Here is a 20,110-nt window from a genome sequence, read left to right on the forward strand (position 1 = left end):
AAAGTGACACAGTCCCTGCCTTGAAGAGTTTACAGTTTAGTTTAAGACAAAACACAGCAGGTAGGTTCAACAAACAAGTGGGAGGGATGATGTTTACAGAGGACTCTGTCCAGCAGTGTCCCTCGAATTGCATTCCTTTTTCAGTTTTGTTGACAAGTTTTCGTAACAACCCATCCTTTAAAAAATGCCCAGCACAGGGTAGATTTTTGTTAAAAGATATATTTACAAGCCTTTGCATTAGAAATAACAATACTGCCTTCTAAAAACCAGGGCAACCACTTCAATACCTTGCGTTGGTAAATTAGTAAACATTCTGTTCAGTTCCTCCTTTTCCCCTGTAGGTGGCACCAGAATTTTCTCTCTCAGAGGCTCTTCAGCTGGGATCCTATATAGCAGTGGTTCTCAACCTGTGGTCCACTGACCCTGGGGGTCCGCAGTGTATTAGAAACAATACAAAACTGAAAACCTTCATCTAATCTCCTCCCCCCCTTCCGAACTTTGCAGGCTTGGATAAAATGGATGCAAATAAAAATCTTACTTTTTTTGGGAATAGCAAACCCTTTGCACTACCAAAACCACCCCTTGTTTTGTCTATATATAACATGTATAATGTTCAATATATTTTGTATTTGTTCTTGGTTTGTTTAGTTGTGTTCAATAATTCTTCCAGAGTCATGTGGAAATTATTACAATTTTCCATTGTTCCCAAAAAGTGAATCTATCTTGGAAATCCTTGTATTGGATTATTCTTATGCAGAGATCTTCCTAAAGAAACACATTTTGAATTTCACTAATTCTAAATTGTTTGAAGGAAAACTTTTGTTCTGATTGTCTTATGTTTTAATTTGGTTTTAAATCTTTTGCTAGTTTAAAAATATATTTTTGTTACCTTTAGAATTATGTTCTGTGTTGTTTTTAAAGTTAATTTAAAATTCTTTAAATATTTTCATAAAACAAAATCTAATGTGTTATTACGGAAAAAGAACCGACCAATGCAACTGTTTTACGTAATAGTATCCATGTTAATTTCAGATGTTGGATGTATGATAAATCACATGAATGAGAAAAAAACATGTCATTCTCCCACTCATAGAGAGAAACACACACCCATATTTGATTCCCATATTGAAAGTAAATATGTTCTGTTCTAAATTCCACCTACACTAAATAAGTTACTGTAGTACACACCCATGTAAAGTGGGATTGATCTCATTCCAGCTATATGCTGAATCCTGCATCCTGAATCAGACCTACAAAAATATTTGGAAAAGAATGCAATGTAAGTACACATTTCTGATTGATAGGGTATTGAGTCTTTCATTTAACCTGGAAGAATATTAGTTTACACAGAACAAAACAGAGGAAAATTAAATATTGCTGTATTTCTTTCATTTATTTTTCCTTCATTTTCATTACTAAGACTTAGACTTAAAAAGTCAAATATGGTGTATTCACTTGTATCAAATAGTGTTTTGTTCATGCAAAGAACAATTTGCTGTCTTGCCCCTATAGACTCGTGTTACAAGTAGATACTGAAACAGCAGTTTTGAAAAAGAAATTATATTGTAGTTTGTTTCTATATGTTTCTGTCACATTTCTAGTGTAACTTTTTTAACCAGGTGTGTCAATCAGTGGCTATGAGAACACAGAAGTAGCGACTAAGCAGAGAAGATCTGCATTTGATTTTAATATATTTGGTGTTTTCATGCCACTTTCTCTTTTCCTTTACAGGGTACATACCCAGTTACTTAGACAAGGACGAGCTATGTGTAGTATGTGGTGACAAAGCCACCGGGTATCATTATCGCTGCATCACTTGTGAAGGATGCAAGGTAAATAGCCAGGGTGGGAAGCTGGGACCTGGAAATACCAGTTCAATTCATTCTCCAGTCACATCAGAGCTACTGTACTTGGCTGTCACATAAACCATAAAGGCAGATTAGGAGAGAACAAGAACCTCTGTTACACATAATAATCCATGTGTTTGGTTATGTTACTGATTCTTACATGCATCAGTTATATGGTGTATTTTTGCAGACAGTTCACAATTGAAAAGTGGACAATCATAGAAACATAGATGATTAGGGTTGGAAGGGACCTCAGGAGGTCATCTAGTCCAACCCCCTGCTCAAAGCAGGACCAACCCCAATTAAATCAGCCCAGTCATATATCGTATATAAATACAATTACATTTTTCTAGCTTAAATTTTAGTAGTCTGCTTCTATTTTTAAAAATGTGTTTGACTAGATTCTTACATGGTGCAAAGCAATATACTTTCATTGTCTATAATGGAGTTATTCTAATTCACAGCAGGAGAGAATCTCACCTGTTGTTATGAATTATTTTTGATAATTACCGGTATTCCTGTGTCTCTGGTAATTATTGTAAAAAAATCTAACAAACAAACAAAAAAAAACCCTGCACAGGCATTTGCAAACACAACATGCAATATTTTAGAATCTATTGCCACTAATACATGACACTATTTTTCTTTTACTGTTTTACCTTCTATATGATGACTAATGAAATATACTTAAAACCATGAACTGTATTTGTAAAATTATGTGAATGTTTTTGTTTCTTTCTTTCTTTCTTTCTTTCTTTCTTTCTTTTAAATGAAGACAAAAATTGTTTTAGATAAACAAATGAGAAAAATGTAGTGAATTTGGCTCCAAACTCTAGGGTCACATGTGTGTCAATCGGTGGATGGCTAGATAGACAGATGCATATTTTATTAACCTTTTGGATTTTTAACACCATTCAATTTGATAATCACCAGCCCAAAAATAACATTTGTGCGTTAATTCCACAAACCAACAGTTGCTCATAGTACCCATTCTATACTGGGGCAAGGTCTGTCTATTCAATGTTCTCACACATACTGTGTTGTTAACGGAATTGTTTTCTCAAAATCTCTGCACAATATATTTTTAAAATCTTTTTATTGGACAAAAAAAAATAATCCATCAGGTTACAAGCAATACCAGCTGAATTCCAGGGCAGTAGCAGGAAAGCATTAACACTTAAGTTGAAATCTTTCCTTAAATTCTTCAACATTGCCCAAAGCCTTATTTATGAGAAGACAAGAATGTATATATACTATATATCGTAGGTTTGTGGTAGTATACACTATGGGAGTGATTTTTTAAAGATATTTTGGAAAAGTTTGCTGAACTGAACTAATGATTCTTATACACTCACTTCTCCTAAATCCATAATACAAGATAGGGGGCAACTTAATCCAGTTAGGGTGACAAGTAGGAGTAAGTGTGACATTGTGGAATAAACACTATCCTCAGATACACAGGTGTAACTCCCATCAACTGCACTGGGAGTTACATGCTTGTATCTGATGGCAGAATTTGACCCTGGATTTCTGGCATTCAGACTAAAGTACGCATTCTTTGATAGATACAAACTGTCCTCAACAATTACTGTAAAAACTCTGCTTAGAGCTTCAAATGCTAACAGTTCTGTTGTAAAGAGCAGAACTTTAAACATTGCTTATGTACGTAAGGAGTAGAGCTGGGTGACCAATTTGCAACAAATAATTCATTCAGCAAAGGAAACCTTTTCTCCTGTTCATGAGTTTTGCTTGCAGACAGACTGATTTTTTACAAATTTACTCACTGCTCAAGATTGTTTGACAGATGTTTTGTACAGACAAATTTTAGCCTGTGGATTGTAGGCTCCGAGTACTTCTGGACAAGTTGTGTGATTTGTCACCCAGGTCACATGTTATTGTTTCTGTTCCCCAACTGGATGAATTAATATTTAGAAACTGCTTTCACCCAAAATCAACTTACTTTTGTAGTTTAATGAATCCAGGCTGAATTTGCGTTCCATAGATATTCCTATGATCAAAATATCCCTTGTACAAAATTTGTGAGAAGCAACTAGGAAGGGGGTATTAACACAAATGAAGCAATATTCTATTCATATCTCATTGAAATGTGTATGAATAATTTTTTTCACTCTTTGCCCATTTTCTCACAACTGTGCATATATCTCATATTGGCTGCAATACACAGGCAGAGCAAGGAGACAGACAGGCAGTCTTTACAATCAAATTTGCTTTCTAAGGCTAGGGCTGCACTACAATTTAAGTCAACATAAGTTATGTCGCTCAGGGGTGTGAATTAGCCACCCCCAAAGTGACATCATTTATGCTGATTTCAGCACGAGTGTGGAAGTACGTCAGCGGGAGAAAAGCTACCACCACTCATGGGGCTGGAGTAATTAAGCTGATGGGAGAGTAATTAAGCTGTACCCTCTCCCATCAGCTTAGAGCAGCTACACAGAGAGCTTCTGGCAGCACAGCTGCATCGGTGCAACTGTGTAGCTGTAAGCTCTTTAGTGTAGCCAGAGTCTTATACTGTAATGTATTCCTTGGCCATATTCAGCCCTCTGGTGTATGTGTGAGCAACTCCCAGTGAAGTCCAGGGGAGAGCCACACATGTGAAAGGGGAAGAATTTGGCTGTTTGTGTAACTATACCTATCTATATCAATTTATGCATATATAATAAAGAGTGGGTAGAATAAAAAACACCAACACTGAAGAACAGGCTAGACCGGGACTGGTGTTTGCATCCCATTGCATTTAGAGCAGATGGGAATGTCTTTAACTAAAAGTTTCTGAGCAGTGCAAAGGGGCTGGAGCAGAAACCAGACTCCGAGCAGCTTTTTGGGGGAAGAATGATAAAAGTTATAAAGCCAAAGCCAAACTAAGGCCAAGAAGCATTTGGGGAAGCTAAACCTTAGCCCTGCGTTCTAGGACTCATCAGGGATCATATACCTGCTTTAGCCGTAATTACTCAGAGTTCTAACGCATGCTGATCTGCAGAGCTGCTTTCTATTTCATTGGCCTCCATCCCTCCTATTTGTGCCACTATCATTAAAGAGAAACTTCACTTAAGTCAATGGAGCTGCACCACAGCAAAACCAGTATAAGTGAGAAGAGATTCAGGATCTCTGTTCCTATTACAAGGTGTATTCATTATCAGATTGAGAATGTATCCAAATCCAGTTGTTTGTTTCAAGTCAAATGGAATTTGGGGTCTGATCCTAAGCCCAAAGAGGGCTGTCGAAGTCTTTCCATGGACTTCAGTGGGCTTTGGCTCATGCCCACCAGCCCTGATGCTGCAAAGGCTTCGACATGTGCTTAATGTTATGCGCTGTGAATAGTGTCATAGACTTCAAAAGCCTTATCTTCCCTAGGGGGAAACTAATGTGTTCTTAACTCAAGGTAGCAACCTCGAGTTAGCTAACTTGAAGTAAAATTTCATGAAGACAAGGCAGTTTTTAGTGTTCACATGAGTTAACAGGTTGAGTTAAGATCTAGGTTCCCCCATATGCTTTAACTCAGCCTGCTAACTCATGTGAATGCTACAAACTGCTGTATCTTCACGAGGTGTTTACTTAGAGTTCACTAACTTGAGTTAAGAACACACTTTTTTTCTTGTGAAGTTACACCCAAAACGACTATTCATTGAGTGAAATCCTGGCTCCATTGAATTTCAGCAACTGTACATAAAGTGAAGCATGGGTGCAGGTCTCTGAAGGGTCAGGGCTTTAGTAAAAGACCCACCGCACAGCCACAGCTGGTCCAGGTCAGCTGACTCAGGCTCACAAGACTTGGGCTGCAGGGCTAAAAATTGCAGTGTAGACATTCGGGTTCGGGGTGAAGCCCCAGTTCTGAAACCCTGCAAGGTGGATGGTCTCAGAGCCCGGGCTCCAGTCCAAGCCCAAATATCTATCTACACTGCAATTTTTAGCCCCACTATCCAAGCCCTGTGACCTTGAGTCAATTGACCCAGGCTCTGAGACTCAGTGCCCCAGGTTTTGTATTGCAGTGTAAGCCTACCCATAATACTGCTTGGTAGCTACAGGCGGGCCCAGCCTGGACTGTTGAAATCCAGATGCTCTCAGACTATGGAGAGATTTGGAACCAAATACAGATCTGAATATTTTGCTTTGCTCCCATCTTGATTGCCCCCATTGTAGTTTTAAGGCCTGATCCTGCTCTCTCTAAAGTCAATGGCACAGCTCCTGTTGACTTCAATGATAGCAGATTTAGGCCCTTAACTTTCAGAGGGAAGGCTATATCTGATTTGTCTAGACATCAGATCCTTAGCTAGTGTAAATCATTGACATCCATGGAGCTACGTCAATTTATGCCAGCTGACCCCAAATTCATACTGCAATTGGTAGTGATAATCTTTATGTGTGACATTTTGTCCTGACTACAAAGGTAAGGGTGAATTCATTTCCTCAGATTTATAATCCACTTGAAAATTGTGGGTTCAATATTTAGGCTTGAGCTCAAAACTTCTGATGGGCAAGTTTTGTTTGGCTCTGGCACTGCTGCATGTGTTTTTGTTTTTAATTCCCTAGGCAGCCTTAATTACTGGCACACACGCTTCTTGCACAACAGCAGATGTTTCCCTTTAGTCAGAAATAAATGTTTTGAATTAAATATCCCTTGAAAACAATGGTTTAATTTAGAGATGAGCCTGAGTCAACCCCCCAGATTCAAATGCCCTGTGAGTTGTGGGAGGTCTGAATCTCAAGCTGAATGCAGATCAGTATGCCTCTGTGTCTATAATAGGACTCACCGAAAACACCAGCTCTGAACACACCTTGTGGGTGTTCAGGATCTGAGTTTAGATGCAAATGCTACAATTGGTCTTTCTGTCAATAAGAGGCAAAACTAAAACCCTGCATCTGGACAGTGCCTCACATTTGGATCTGAAAATTACATTTCAGGTCTATCTCTAGTTTTAATTTTAGGGGGAAATGTTTCATGAAACTCAAAAGTAAGGATCTTATACTACAGGATTGATATACTCATTAAATATCCTAGAGCTTTATGACACACAATATTCCATCTTACATACACCAAACCCAAGTGCCTTTCAATGCCAAAAAACCCACAGAACACTAATGCTGCCTGAATTTTCTTTCCCACTTAGGGATTTTTTAGAAGAACCATTCAGAAAAACCTCCATCCAACCTATTCCTGTAAATATGAAGGAAAATGTGTGATAGACAAAGTAACAAGAAACCAGTGTCAGGAATGTCGCTTCAAAAAATGCATCTATGTTGGCATGGCAACAGATTGTAAGTAGATTTCTTTTTTCTTCTTTTAATTTTACTGTTTGTTTAAAATGTGTTGACTGGTGAAAGTTGCTTGAGTAGAAAACAGCCACCAGCAATTTTTCCCTTTTATAATGTGGTGGTTGGAAATTATGTTTATTATTATACCAAACTACTTCTGTCATACGGCGGTAATATTTTGTTTACTGTTTAACAGACTGGACCGTCTCCTGGCCTTAACTATGTTATGTAACACTAAGGATGTTAATTTCTACTGTAGGAGGGGGAATCCATTTGGATATATGCCTGGCTGGTAAAACATCATGTTTAGAAATTTCTGGAGAATGTGAAGTTGAATGTCTTTGTATGAGTCATACTGCAGTTGTTTGTTTTATTTTTAGCCATAAAGAACGGATGTACTGAGAGAGAGTGCTACTCGAATTCTAGAGAACCAGGACATATGGCTGCAAGATTAACCCTTAGGGGTCTTGTTTTCCTGTCATTGCACAGGGGATTTACACCAGTAACTTCAATTAGTATAAATGGGAGTAACTCACATAAATCCCCTCCATGCATTAGTTAATGGTTGTTACCAGTGTAATCCCCTGCAGAAAAACAAAGTGAGAAAAGACCCATTAAGGAGAAATTACATAACTAAAATGTTCTAAATTTGTTTGTCCTATTAGGAATTATGATGTTTTGTGTATACATGGAAGAAGAGAGATGTTGACTAGAATGAAGTATCTGTCATTTCATCATTTCCAATGAAAATAGCATGAGAGCGGATTGGATGGCTCTAGGCCCCATTTCAAATCCAGCCCAGACTGGTAGTGTCCAAAGTTATTACCATCGGCTGTTTAGTGGCTATGCAAAATGAGTTGTTGGTCTTAGTTTGGTTCCTGTTGACAGATGTCCACACCACAAAGCCACCACTGCAGTTAGCATTAGTTGGTAGTCCCAGAAGAGGAGTGAATGGGCATGACAACCAAACTAACTCTCCCTCTATCCAGTAGAGTTGACCCTTCCAGTTTAGAATTGATCCATATTACTGGAACGAGGTAAAGGAAGCATTGCTGCTCCCTGTGTGGTAACAGTTGAGGACAAAACCTGCTCTCCTTTACCACTTGAATAGTTCAGTCTACTTAAATGGGACTACTCATGTGAGTAGGGCAAGAAGGATTTGGCTTTCTATGGATAAACAGAGATGTTCCATCTCTAGGGCTGTTCAATGCAAGATCTCTTACTAGAACTAGATTCAGAAAAATTAGGAAAACCTACAGGAAAAAAGCTGAGGGGAATTCTTGCTGGAGGAAATTTATATGACCAAATAATATTCCAGGTAATTTATCATCTTTGTGTATTCACAGAGCCTAGCCAACCTCTGCACTGTTATATTCTTGTTTCCCATGTTACCTCATGTCAGTTTATGAGACCATGACATGAGCATTGGCTAGGAGTTTTCGTTTTTATTTTTAAGGAAAAAGAAAGGCCCCTCCTTTTCTAGTTTGAAATACACTAACAAGTGGATTAAGGGAGTCCAATTTACTCCCAGTTTTGCATACTTTTACTCTTTGTGAGCAGTCCCATTGAAGATAATGGGACTCCAGTGAAGACAATGGCCACTACTCACAGTGCATTAAGTTAAGTCCACATGTAAGTAAATCATTCAGGATCTAGAGAGAATAAGTGTGGGGTAAGAAAGACTAGCCATGCTACCTACTGGGCTGGCTGGTAGACCTCTTCACCAACTAGTCTTGTTGTTTCTAGTTCTCTCAGCACATCTGGGATAGATAAGACTAAAATTCTGACAATCCCAAGAGCAGACTTCCATTTTGCTACTTTTTGTTTTGTTTTTATTCCTGTTAGTGGTGCTGGATGACAGCAAGCGGTTAGCAAAAAGGAAGCTGATAGAAGAAAACCGAGAGAAGAGACGTCGGGAGGAGCTACAAAAAACAATTGGGCACAAACCTGAGCCAACCGACGAGGAGTGGGAACTGATCAAAATTGTCACTGAAGCTCATGTGGCCACCAATGCACAAGGAAGTCATTGGAAACAAAAAAGGAAATTTCTGGTAGGAACTATAGCATTTTACTCTGCTTTTGTTGCCAGTTTCTTTTATTCCCTGATAAGCCTCTTCCTGACACTATCACCCCAGGCATTTTTTTTAGAGTTTCTTGTGTGTTGACTGGTGAACTGTATGAAAATCACATGATCTTCATAATTAATGGTAGCCCTGTGAATGTGGTCATCATCTGATCAAAGTATACAGCTAAACCGGGAAACAGAGTGATATTTAGTAACAGACAAAGTAGTTGGATCCCACTGTTTTGGTAGAGTAAGGAAAAATAGAAAGTATGTCTTACTCCTGATACACTGGTGTCAGCCTGTAATATATATAATGTCTTTGCATGTGTATGTGTATTCATCGACATTTGTCCATGTATGGACTGATATCCAGCCTGGTTTCATGTTGTGAATAGAAACCTTCTTTCAGGTAATAACACAATAATGAAATTTTTTAAAATTGTGTTTTAATTGCCCCATTGTTCAAAAATGAATACATTTATTTAAATAAAAAAAATGCTGGGAGAAGGAATTAAACTCAGCAAAAACAAGATAATACATTCACTACATCAGGGATTGCAAAATATAGAAGGTCCCTGGGGACCTTTTCAGGGGAAAGGTCTATCTACTCTATTCAGCACTGGTGAGGCTGCATTTAAATATTGTGTCCAGTTTTGGGCCCCCCACTGCAAAAAGGATGTGGACAAGTTGGAGAGAGTACAGCGGAGGGCAACAAAAATGATTAGGGGGCTGGAGCACAGGACTTATGAGGAGAGGCTAAGGGAACTGGGCTTGTTTAGTCTGCAAAAGAGAAGAATGAGGGGGATTTGATAGCGGCCTTTAACTACCTGAAAGGGAGTTCCAGGGAGGATGGGGCTAGGCTGTTCTCGGTGGTGGCGGATGACAGAACAAGGAGCAACGGTCTCAAGTTACAGCGGGGGAGGTCTAGGTTGGACATTAGGAAAAAGTTTTTCACTAGGAGAGTGGTGAAGCTCTGGAATGGGTTACCTAGGGAGGTGGTGGAATCTCCATCTTTAGAGGTTTTTAAGCTGAGGCTTGACAAAGCCCTGGCTGGGATGATATAGCTGAGGTTAGTCCTGCTTTGAGCAGGGGGTTGGACTAGATGACCTCCCCAGGTCCCTTCCAACTCTAATATTCTATGATTCTATTCTATGATTCTATAACTGAGGTTCAGCCAAGAAAATAAAAGGAGGTTGGTGATGTTCAGTCCGTAAAAAGGATTTGTTTCATTTTAAATTATTTTTCTAAATTTGATTTGTAAAGGAAATGAATGCAGAATACCAAATGCTCCTGCAGCACACATGAGTGATTATAGTATGTATCACAAATAACCAAGGGGCCCCAAAGGAAAGTAAAACCTATTTCAGTCCAAAGTGCACCAGACCATAGAACAACAACCTCCAGGTGGAATTCTCATATTCATAAGCACAGACAACTGCAGCCCACTCCACTGCACAAATCTTGAGTCACCATTAAGCCCACTGTAAGAAGTTTTCCATTTGAGTCAACTGATTGCTTTTTTGATGTTTACTGTGTCCCAGCTGAGGCTCACACATTTCTACGTGTACGATCACACACTGTTGTGTCAGGACATAATGAAGATAAGACAAAGACAATAGTCACAAAGACTGTTAATATTGTAAAAAGTGATGGAGTGTTCTTGAAATTACTATCTAGCAAGCTTTGCAGTTTGGTTTGGTTTAAAAGGCCAAGAACATGGATACTTGTACTAAATTTTTTTCCCTAACCTCAGTTGCATTAGTATGTTGGGTACATAGCATGTGGTTATCCCAATTCTTTCCAAATTAGATGTTTACATGCTTTATACAGAGCACTGGTTTTCTTCTGGAAGAAGTAAGATTTTGATTTTGACTGATGATAGAACTGTAGGAGAATCTTTGACATTTTGCTTTTAAAAAAAAAAACCACTATTAAGCTCATATTATTTATATTATTCAAACAGCCATTTCAGCATCACTGTTCAAAGGTATTTCTGTACATTTCATAGACCTCAACTGTCTTGAAGGAGTTCTCCTGTCCAGTTTTAAACTTCGTAATGTGAATAAAATGCTCTTTCCGCATAATGTTTGGCAGGTCTTTTGCAATTGCAAAGCCTTATTTTGAACACAGAAGAACATCTTTGAATCTGTGTGTGATTTTTAAAAACAGAACAAAGTATGCAAATCTAAATTCAATTGGGGTGAAATTCACCACCCCTCTGAAGGGTTTCAGAATGAAGCTTAAACATCATATAAGTCTCGTGTAAATCCTCAAAATAAGACTTATATTGTTGCAAAAGCCTTGTGCTGAAGTCCTGCAGAAGGACAAATTTCAGCCTAAATGAGCAAATGTTCAGGGAGTTCTTATTTGATCCAAACTGTCTCCCATTTCAGCCCATCCCTGGTCATCAGTCATGTTAGCTCACCTCTAGAAATTGGCCTTGGCCGTTAACTTGTGCTCTTTGTGATGTTATAACATTATAACACTGGGTAGGCCAAGGATCCCAATCCCAAAGTGTGCTGAACATCTTCTAGGAGATAATGAGTATCTGCAACTACCTTTGGTTTCAGGAGAGGTTGAGGGTGCTGAGCAAGGGAAGGAGGCAGGATAGCCCTAAGTTTCCAAGCAAAAACACCTCAACTTCTCCCACAAAATATGCACAGACACAAACAGGTAGCTGCATGTGTGAAATATGCCGCTGCCCACACAAAGTGGGTAATGGCATGTTAATCACCCTTTCTTTATGTAATCACCTATTTTACAGACAGCTGTATGTTTTATGGCTTGTTATAGAAAAATTGCCCCTATACATCCTACATAAATAATGGTTAGTGTTGTTGCTTAATTTCATAGAAACAGAGTGGTGGGCTTTATATATAAAACCCTACCATATTATAAGAATAAAGAAAGATGAAATTTTTGCTCTAAAACAAATTGCCCCTTTTAATGTATTTCTTAATATCTTTAGCCCGAAGATATTGGGCAAGCACCAATGGTTAATGCCCCAGAAAGTGGGAAAGTGGATTTAGAAGCTTTCAGCCAGTTTACAAAAATTATCACACCAGCAATTACAAGAGTGGTGGATTTTGCCAAAAAGTTGCCTATGTTTTGTGAGGTAAGAATTTCTTTTATTTTTTTTTATTTTTCTTTGCTTCATACTATTCAAAATGCATCTGTCAGGAGAAACAATAAAAAGTAGTGTCAGAGTGACTTGAAAATACACAAAATTATATCTGAGCCTTGTAAAATCTCTCCACTTCCATGCAAGAATGAAGTGAAGAGGTAAGACCTTACTAACAAATTCACTTTGTTTTAAATCAGATGACTTAAGAGAATTTAAAAGAAAATAGGCAGAACAGAAACAATCAAGGTGTCATTTAATTTCCTGTTTCCTATGATCAACCAAACCCCTTTTTTATGGTTTTGTATGGGCCTATACCAGTGGCAAATTCAAGAAATCTTCCCTCTCAGGAAGGGCACTTAAGCACTTGTGTAACTTTAAGCAAATATTTAAGGCCCATTAACTCATTGGGACATAAGCACATGCTTAAAGTTAAGCATTAACTTCCTGAGTAAGGATGGAATTAAGTATGTGCTTTAAGTGCCTTCCTGAATCCAGGACTAAAATACCTCCCGCACTGGCTCACCTGGGGATGTCAGCAAGAATCCAGGCCACAGTCTATCCTTATATATCCTTTCACATGAGTGAAATGTGAGTTAGAGGTACACTCCAAGAGAGTAAAGGCAACTAATAACACTTCACTCCAGAAGGATATTCACTTCAGTGAGATATACTGTAAGTAGAAAAGTTCCAGAGGGGTAGCCGTGTTAGTCTGTATACAGCAAAACAATGAGAGTCCTGTAGCACTTTAAAGACTAACAAATTTAATTTCTGCAGGCATAAGCTTTTGTGGGCTGCAACCCACTTCATCAGCCACGAAAGTTTATGCCTGCAGAAATTAAATTTGTTAGTCTTTAAAGTGCTACAGGACTCTCGTTGTCTTTACTGCAAGTAGAATATTTAAAATAAAATATTAGTGTAATTAGGACGTGCATAGGCCCTATTTTGGTCTCGTTCACACTGGTGCACATGGGAAGGCAAATTTGAGAGCAGTAGCCGATGATGATGATTGCTCTCTTTACTTAAAAAAATATTAACCCAAGTTCTGGGCTGAATCGACTGGAAAATAACCTTGACACCTGAGAGTCTCCTGGGATCCACAGCCATTTTCAAGTTTTGCTGTGGAAATAGTCCCTCTGTAGCGGGGGAGGGACTGCCTCCCTGCTATCCCATGCTGCAGAACAGCACTTGACCCCAGTGGTTATATGCCAAGAGAATGACCTTGGAAATAACAATGAGCCTGCTCAGGGAGATCAAATGACATCCAAACATGGAAACAGCTCACACCCCCTTCAATCCCCCACTGAATGTCAGTCAGGGAAGAAGTTCAAGGCCGGCACATCATTGTGCTCTTCTCTGGCTGACAGCTCAATCTCTAAGGTTAGTCAAGGAGAGCTATTGTGTCAGGTAACGCTCTGTGCCTTCTCTGGCACATACAAACGTGGGTGTGGTAAGGATCAATAGCTGGCATACTGTAAATAGCTCTCCATGCCTAACATGGGGGCTGGCTCTGTCATCTAGGAAAGCATGAAACAAGGCCGAGTCTGCAGATTTAAAAATACAAAGGGAGGCCCCAGGAGCACTCCAGTGTTTGAGAGGAGCTGTCTGCATCGATTTAGGGTTTGTGGGTGGGCCGTGGCAATGACGTTCCCAGGCAGTCTTTTTAATTTAGAAAACCTGGTCCATCAGACAACAGGCTGCAATGCCCATCTGACGTCTCCTACCCCTTCTGGCCACACAAGGCCCACATGCTTCACAGTTAAGCGAGTGGAAAGATTGAAGAAAATGAGTCAGGAGTTGTGGGGCATGATCTTTGTTATGCTGTTATACAGTTTGGCTAGGTCAGGCCTTCCTAGCAGCTGAGCCACCTTTTAAACTTCACTCCTGCAGACACCAATATCTGACAAAAGAATGAGAAACAATTCACAGTGAATGCACAGAGCCGGGAGAGCTGTCTTCTGGCTTGTCCTGTGGCCACAGCTATAGAATAAAGGAATGGAAATGGCAAATGTTAGTACCTGTTTGAAAGGGGAACCCTTCTTTGCTTCGGTTACATAAAATCCCACATGGGCCAGACTCTGGCTGTGAATCAGTTTGCAATGAAAAGTCTTTCCTTCCCTTGTAGGCCCCTACACAAAGTTCAGACACAATCACAGTCCCTGTTGTCATGGGAGCCAGAGCTGACAGTACAGCTAACCTCAACAAAAGACACAGAAAGCGGGGAAGTGTCATGGCCCATTTCCCTCATGTCCTGGCCTGCCGCAAGAGGGAATGCACACTGTATTTTTATTGTTTCCCTATTGCACTTCCCTCAGCTTGGATGATGAAAATAGACGGGCAGCTTCTAGTCAGTTCCAGTTTCAGGGTCTCCTGTGTTAGTGGCATGATATCAAAGTTGTCAGTGGTCCCAGTTTGACTAAGGCTGTGCTGGGTTTTGCCAATGACACACGTCACTTCAGTCCCAAAATCTACTGTGAGCGGCTGAGTTCACATACATGGCCAGCAGGGGGCCCAGTGAGATGAGCACATCACGGTCAACTGGAGCTGCAGCCCGAATCTCTGATGGGCATATGTTGCTGCTGGAGGATGAGTCCTGATTCCAGTGGCAACATCAGCTGTAGCCTGGAGAGTCCATGCGCCATGCAGGCTAAGAGGAAGCCCGTCCTGGCCCTGGCAGGCAAGATCCTACACTGGTCTGTCAAACCAGCTCACTGCATGCACAGGTAAGATCCAAGTCCTGCCCAGCGATACAGAGATAGGTGAGAAAATAGGGGAGCAATTAAGGATGGAAAAGAAGATCTAGAGAGGGTAAAAAAGGGAGAGCAATGGAAAGGCAAAGAAAGGTAGAAATAGGGAATAACAGAGCTGGGAGGGAGGGAGTGGGGGAAGAGAATATTTGAGATAGACAATGAATAATTTTTCCTTGTCAGGGGTTGGGCTCCAGCCGCCAGGCTGGTTATGTGCATTTTGGTGAATTACAGGTTATTTTCTATGCCCTTCTGTCTCACCCTTTTTAGCGGAGTGGGGGGAAGCTATAAGAAACAAACCCCTAAAACCTGCCAGAATGTCCACACAACTTCCACCAGACCCAACTACAGTGTGTGGGCTACTAGAAGCACAGAGGGTGCTTGTTTCTTTAAGAAATATAACATCATGTGTTTTTAATTAAATCAAGGAAGCATTTCTACTGGTCTTCAATTTGGTAAAAGCCTTTTTTTTTCCCCCCAAAGCGTACTCTTTGGACCCAATTTAGCCTACCAGTGTCCCTTGAACAATGGCCTATGTGGTGTTTCCTTCAGTATTATGGGAAAAGGTTCACCATTAGAATTTACAAGGAGTATGGGGAGAGGTGGGAAGGTAAAGGGATTTCTTTGTTTATTAGCTCAGTGAAAAAAATAACGAATCGTCATGTATTATCCCACTATTTACTTTTTCTTTTTGGGTATCTCCCTATCTTGTCCTTTTTCTCTGTCTCCATTAATTTCCTCCTCCTTTGTCTCTCCATACATTTCTTATTTTTCTCCCCTCTGTTTCCTCCTTTCTTTCTCTCTCTCCGTTTTCTCTGAATTTGTCTCCTTTTGCCATCTTTTAATAATTGCTTTCTTTCTTCTTTCTCCCCCCTTTCTTTCTCCTTCTTTCCTCCCTTTCTGGGTCTCAGCAGCCAAACAGCAGCCCCTTCTAGACTGCCACTTTCCCCATGCAGCTCATCTATGTGCTGTTGCTGATCTTGATGTAGAAGAAAGCTGACTTGCCCTGACTGGGATGTGTCATTTTCCTTATGTATCAAACACTTTACACCTGACACTGGCCGCACTGCAGAAATAACTGTGCAATCCTAGTCAATTTCTCTTTGCCGCTGGCTCCATGTTTAAAACTCTTCTCCCAGAGAACACTGCTTTTGCCTCTGTTAGCCAATTGTCCATCATCCATGCTGTAAATTTTTCTACCAGGTTAAATTTAATCATTATGTCAGTGAGTCCACAACTGCCAAAAACGAATATATTTACTTCACTTGAGATTCAAAGTGTAAAGATCATAATAGCTTAACATGAACCATAAAGGAAACAGATTTTCTCCTTTCTAGAACCCAATTCAGATTTAGCTGCATCTTCACATGGTTACGTATGTCACGTTTGCTGTTGACTTACAGTGACATCTTCAAAATAGTCTTGGGGATTTCACTCTTCTTTCATGATCATTTATTTATGTAGCTAGATAGGTTTACAGAATTGCTAACAAGAGCACCTATTCCTACTGTTCAGGTGCCCTAGAAATAACATATAAAAACAATCTGAGTGCAGCAATTCAGGAACTGCCCCTCAACAACCCACTCAGATAGTTCCCCACCTTTAGCATTACAACTCCCTCTTGCTCTCTGCACGCCCTCTCACCATTTTCAAACATTGGGAAAAAGTTGAGCATTGCAAGGTACCTTGAAGATAATGATCCAAGTTCTGCTGTCAGTCACACCACATAAAATTGGACTAAAGGCAATTGCTATAGCTGAAAGCAGAATTTGGCTCAGTGTCTCTTATTAAATACTGACACTCGATGGTTTCCAAAATATTACAAGGGGGGATTTCAAAAGTGATTAAGGGAATTAGGAGCGCAAATGCCATTGACTTAGGCATTTTTCAAAATCTCCTTTACAGACAATATTTTCTTTAATACTTTTACTAAAAACCAGCCCATAATTATGGATCTTCCCCTGTGCAATCATTTCACCCCCCTATTCCTAGGTCAGAAAAGTAAGAAGTGCAGTATTTGTTGTAACCAAAGAAACAATTGATAGTATTAATTAATTGATTAAACCTCGTAAAATGCTTTGTAAATGGAAAACGATATTATGAAAACGTATTGGGCTAGCTTTTCAAACATGCTCGGCAGCCCCCATTGAGAATGGCTCTTCTGAAAATCTGACCCCTTCATTTTGGAGCCTTAATGGGAGCTGAGGTCTTCTGAAATTCTGACCCATTAGTACTTTATTATATATGATATATTAATTTCCAAAGGGAATTGGGTGGAATGCACCCACTCGGAGGGATGGCAAAACATATAGGACACAGGCTTTTAGCCTTTTGGGATTTATCGTTCATACTTGTTAGTATTTAGTCAATCAGAAGTAGGGTGTGTAATGGTGTTAATGGTGTGTTTAATATCCCTGGGTCTATTATTGAGACCACATGAGTATGGATTCTATTGTATTTCAAAACTAAGTTTGCTTAAAAATGCCGGATGGAGTAAACTGTTTCATTATCATTTGTAATCTCTGCAGCTGCCATGTGAAGACCAGATAATCCTTTTGAAAGGCTGCTGTATGGAGATTATGTCCCTCCGAGCAGCAGTGCGCTATGACCCAGAGAGTGAGACTTTAACGCTAAATGGGGAGATGGCAGTGACAAGGGGCCAGCTGAAAAATGGGGGTCTCGGAGTAGTGTCTGATGCCATCTTCGACCTGGGCATGTCGCTGTCTTCGTTTAACCTGGATGACACTGAGGTCGCCCTGCTCCAGGCTGTGCTGCTTATGTCTTCAGGTGAGAATGAGAATGTATTGGGCACCCCCAGAGTTTTTATAACGATCCCTATGTGAAGTTCTGGTTCACTGTATTAGCTGCAAGTCTCTCTCTAAAAGAAATACAGAGGGTATTTTGAATATAGTAGCACTGACTAGAATGATGCAGCTGAAGTCCTTGATTATTGGCATCACATTGGAGCTTAGAAACGAGGTTGATAAGCACTACAAAAAGCTGTATGATAGATAAAGGTGGCCTTGGTCTGAGACCATGTCCACACAGCATAGAGATCTGAGGTGGATTGGTTGCTGGAACGGGATCAGTGACGTAGCTGAGTCTGGGCCAACCTTCCCTGACTTACAAATAGGGAGCGCAGCATCAGCCATCCGCAGGGTAAGTTCTCTAAGTGGCCTGCTCTTTTGCTCTAGCTCAGGGTATTTCAAATTGGCCGTAAATCTCACAGGTTTAGTTTGATTTGCCTGTTCACTTTTTTTTGTGTCTGGTAATACTGCTGTTTGCTAACTGGAGATTGTCCCATTGAGACTCTGCTGTGTCACTGCTCTGGGACCATGTTCTCTAAGATCTAAATGGAAGGATGCAGGGACGTAGTGTTCTTCAGTCAGCAGATATAGACCATTTCACTTTGGTTGCCAGTGTGATTCTTGCCTGCCCAGCTCAGAACAATAGTATTATAAGCTACATAGTGAATAGGAGATAGTCACAAGTTGTGCCAGCCGTACAAGGAGATTCCATTCTTGGGCAATGACAGACCTGGAAAGGAGTGGGGGGGGGGGCTTTTTTGAGAACACTTTAAGCACTGAGTAGTGAATAATACATAGAGCAGGGGTTTATATTGACCTCCCTGATTATTTGCATTCATCACAACAGAGCATTTGACATTTCCATTGAAAACATCTGGGTCTTTGTTTATTTTCCAAAGCATTGGCATGTAAAACAGTGATTTCAGAAGACATTTATATAGGAACTTCTTTCCTGAAAATGACCTTCAAGTGTTTACTCATAAAGGAAGCATTTTCACAGCCAGGCTGGCACATTACTTCAGTGCTGATCTGCAGAGAGGAGCACAGTCTGCTGAATTGCCAGCAGCATTGAGTGCAGTTCTTAGGTGTTCCAAGACACCTGCTTACCTTGTGCCTTCCCATGGGATCCTCCTCCATCCTGTTTTCATGAACCCACTGCTCATTTTACTTCCTAGGTGCAAGATCTCAGCCATGCTTGGCTGAAAAACTGCAAAAGACTTTGGATGCGATAAACTTCATTGGATAGGAGGTTAACCTGATAGTTAAGTTTAGTCTGTAGAAAGGATATGATGATTTTGTTTTTTATATAACCATGTGTTTCCAGTATTCTTACTCACCATCGCCTGAATTGCTAGACTTTGATAATAAACTTATTCTTGTTTTCACTGTAAATATATCTCAGTGCTATGGTGTTAACCAAAGTATTGGTCCTGAGCTGAATCTTACAAGTTGGTGTGCATGTTGTTCCTTCAAGGACAGCAGACAATATTTCTCTGCATTGTCAGGGGCAAGATATCTCAGGGGAATGCTTCAAAGGGGCTTGGAGACTGGGGTGCCCCTATTGTTAACGTACGAGGCACAAGGGCTGGCATAGCACAGAGGAGAGTGCTTGGGTGGCTACAAGGCTGGTGATGTTAGAAAGCTGACATCCAGCTAAGCACAAGCTAGACTTCCTGACACTGGCAGCAGGGGGTAACAAGGCGACTCACAGTCCTGGGTCCCCCGAGAACCATCACAGTGGTGTAGTCAGCACAATGAGGGGGTGTCTTCTTTGCCTTCTACATAAAACTCCAAGGTTCATTGTTGGTACTCAGAGACAGGCTAGCCACCTGCAGCTTGTTTTTCCTTTGTGCTGCTTCCCTGTTGACTTCCCATCTCTTCACTGACTTCATATGAAAATGGGCATCCATTGTGTTAGCTCGTAATGCTTGATTTACATCCCAACAGAGAGACCAGTGAATAAACATCTCTTGTCTGACAGAAAACCAGTTTTTTCATCTCTGCTGGTGGCTAATACCTTGATGCAGACTCTAAGAGCATATTTTCAGTATATATACAAAACTCCTGACATAGTATCTGTACATACATTTCCCAACAGCATTAAAGACCAGTGTGACCCGGGTTTCATTTGAGACCTGACTTGACTTTCTTTGGTGAACCAGAATGTACATACCAGAATCAGGACATTCCTGTATCCCCCTTGCCACTTGGTACTGAGGGCATCTCGGGTCACAGTAGTATGGCTGCAGCTG

At 40.3% G+C, this 20,110-nt stretch overlaps 1 protein-coding gene across 5 annotated transcripts in view; it reads left to right on the forward strand.

Moving 5' to 3' along the window:
- The window catches only part of THRB (thyroid hormone receptor beta), a 234,587-nt gene that overhangs the window by 207,901 nt on the left and 6,576 nt on the right, over positions 1-20,110 (forward strand). For all 5 annotated transcript variants that reach the window (XM_067561913.1, XM_067561912.1, XM_067561914.1 and 2 more), the window contains 5 exons: positions 1,732-1,832; positions 6,974-7,121; positions 8,964-9,169; positions 12,152-12,298; positions 17,580-17,838. In XM_067561913.1, the coding sequence (XP_067418014.1) occupies positions 1,732-1,832; positions 6,974-7,121; positions 8,964-9,169; positions 12,152-12,298; positions 17,580-17,838 (861 nt within the window). The remainder of the gene's footprint in view (positions 1-1,731; positions 1,833-6,973; positions 7,122-8,963; positions 9,170-12,151; positions 12,299-17,579; positions 17,839-20,110) is intronic.

Source organism: Emydura macquarii, unplaced genomic scaffold (assembly GCF_026122565.2).
Source record: "Emydura macquarii macquarii isolate MOO-44397 ecotype Brisbane River unplaced genomic scaffold, CSIRO-AGI_Emac_v2 contig_2422, whole genome shotgun sequence".
Lineage (NCBI taxonomy): Eukaryota > Metazoa > Chordata > Testudines > Chelidae > Emydura > Emydura macquarii.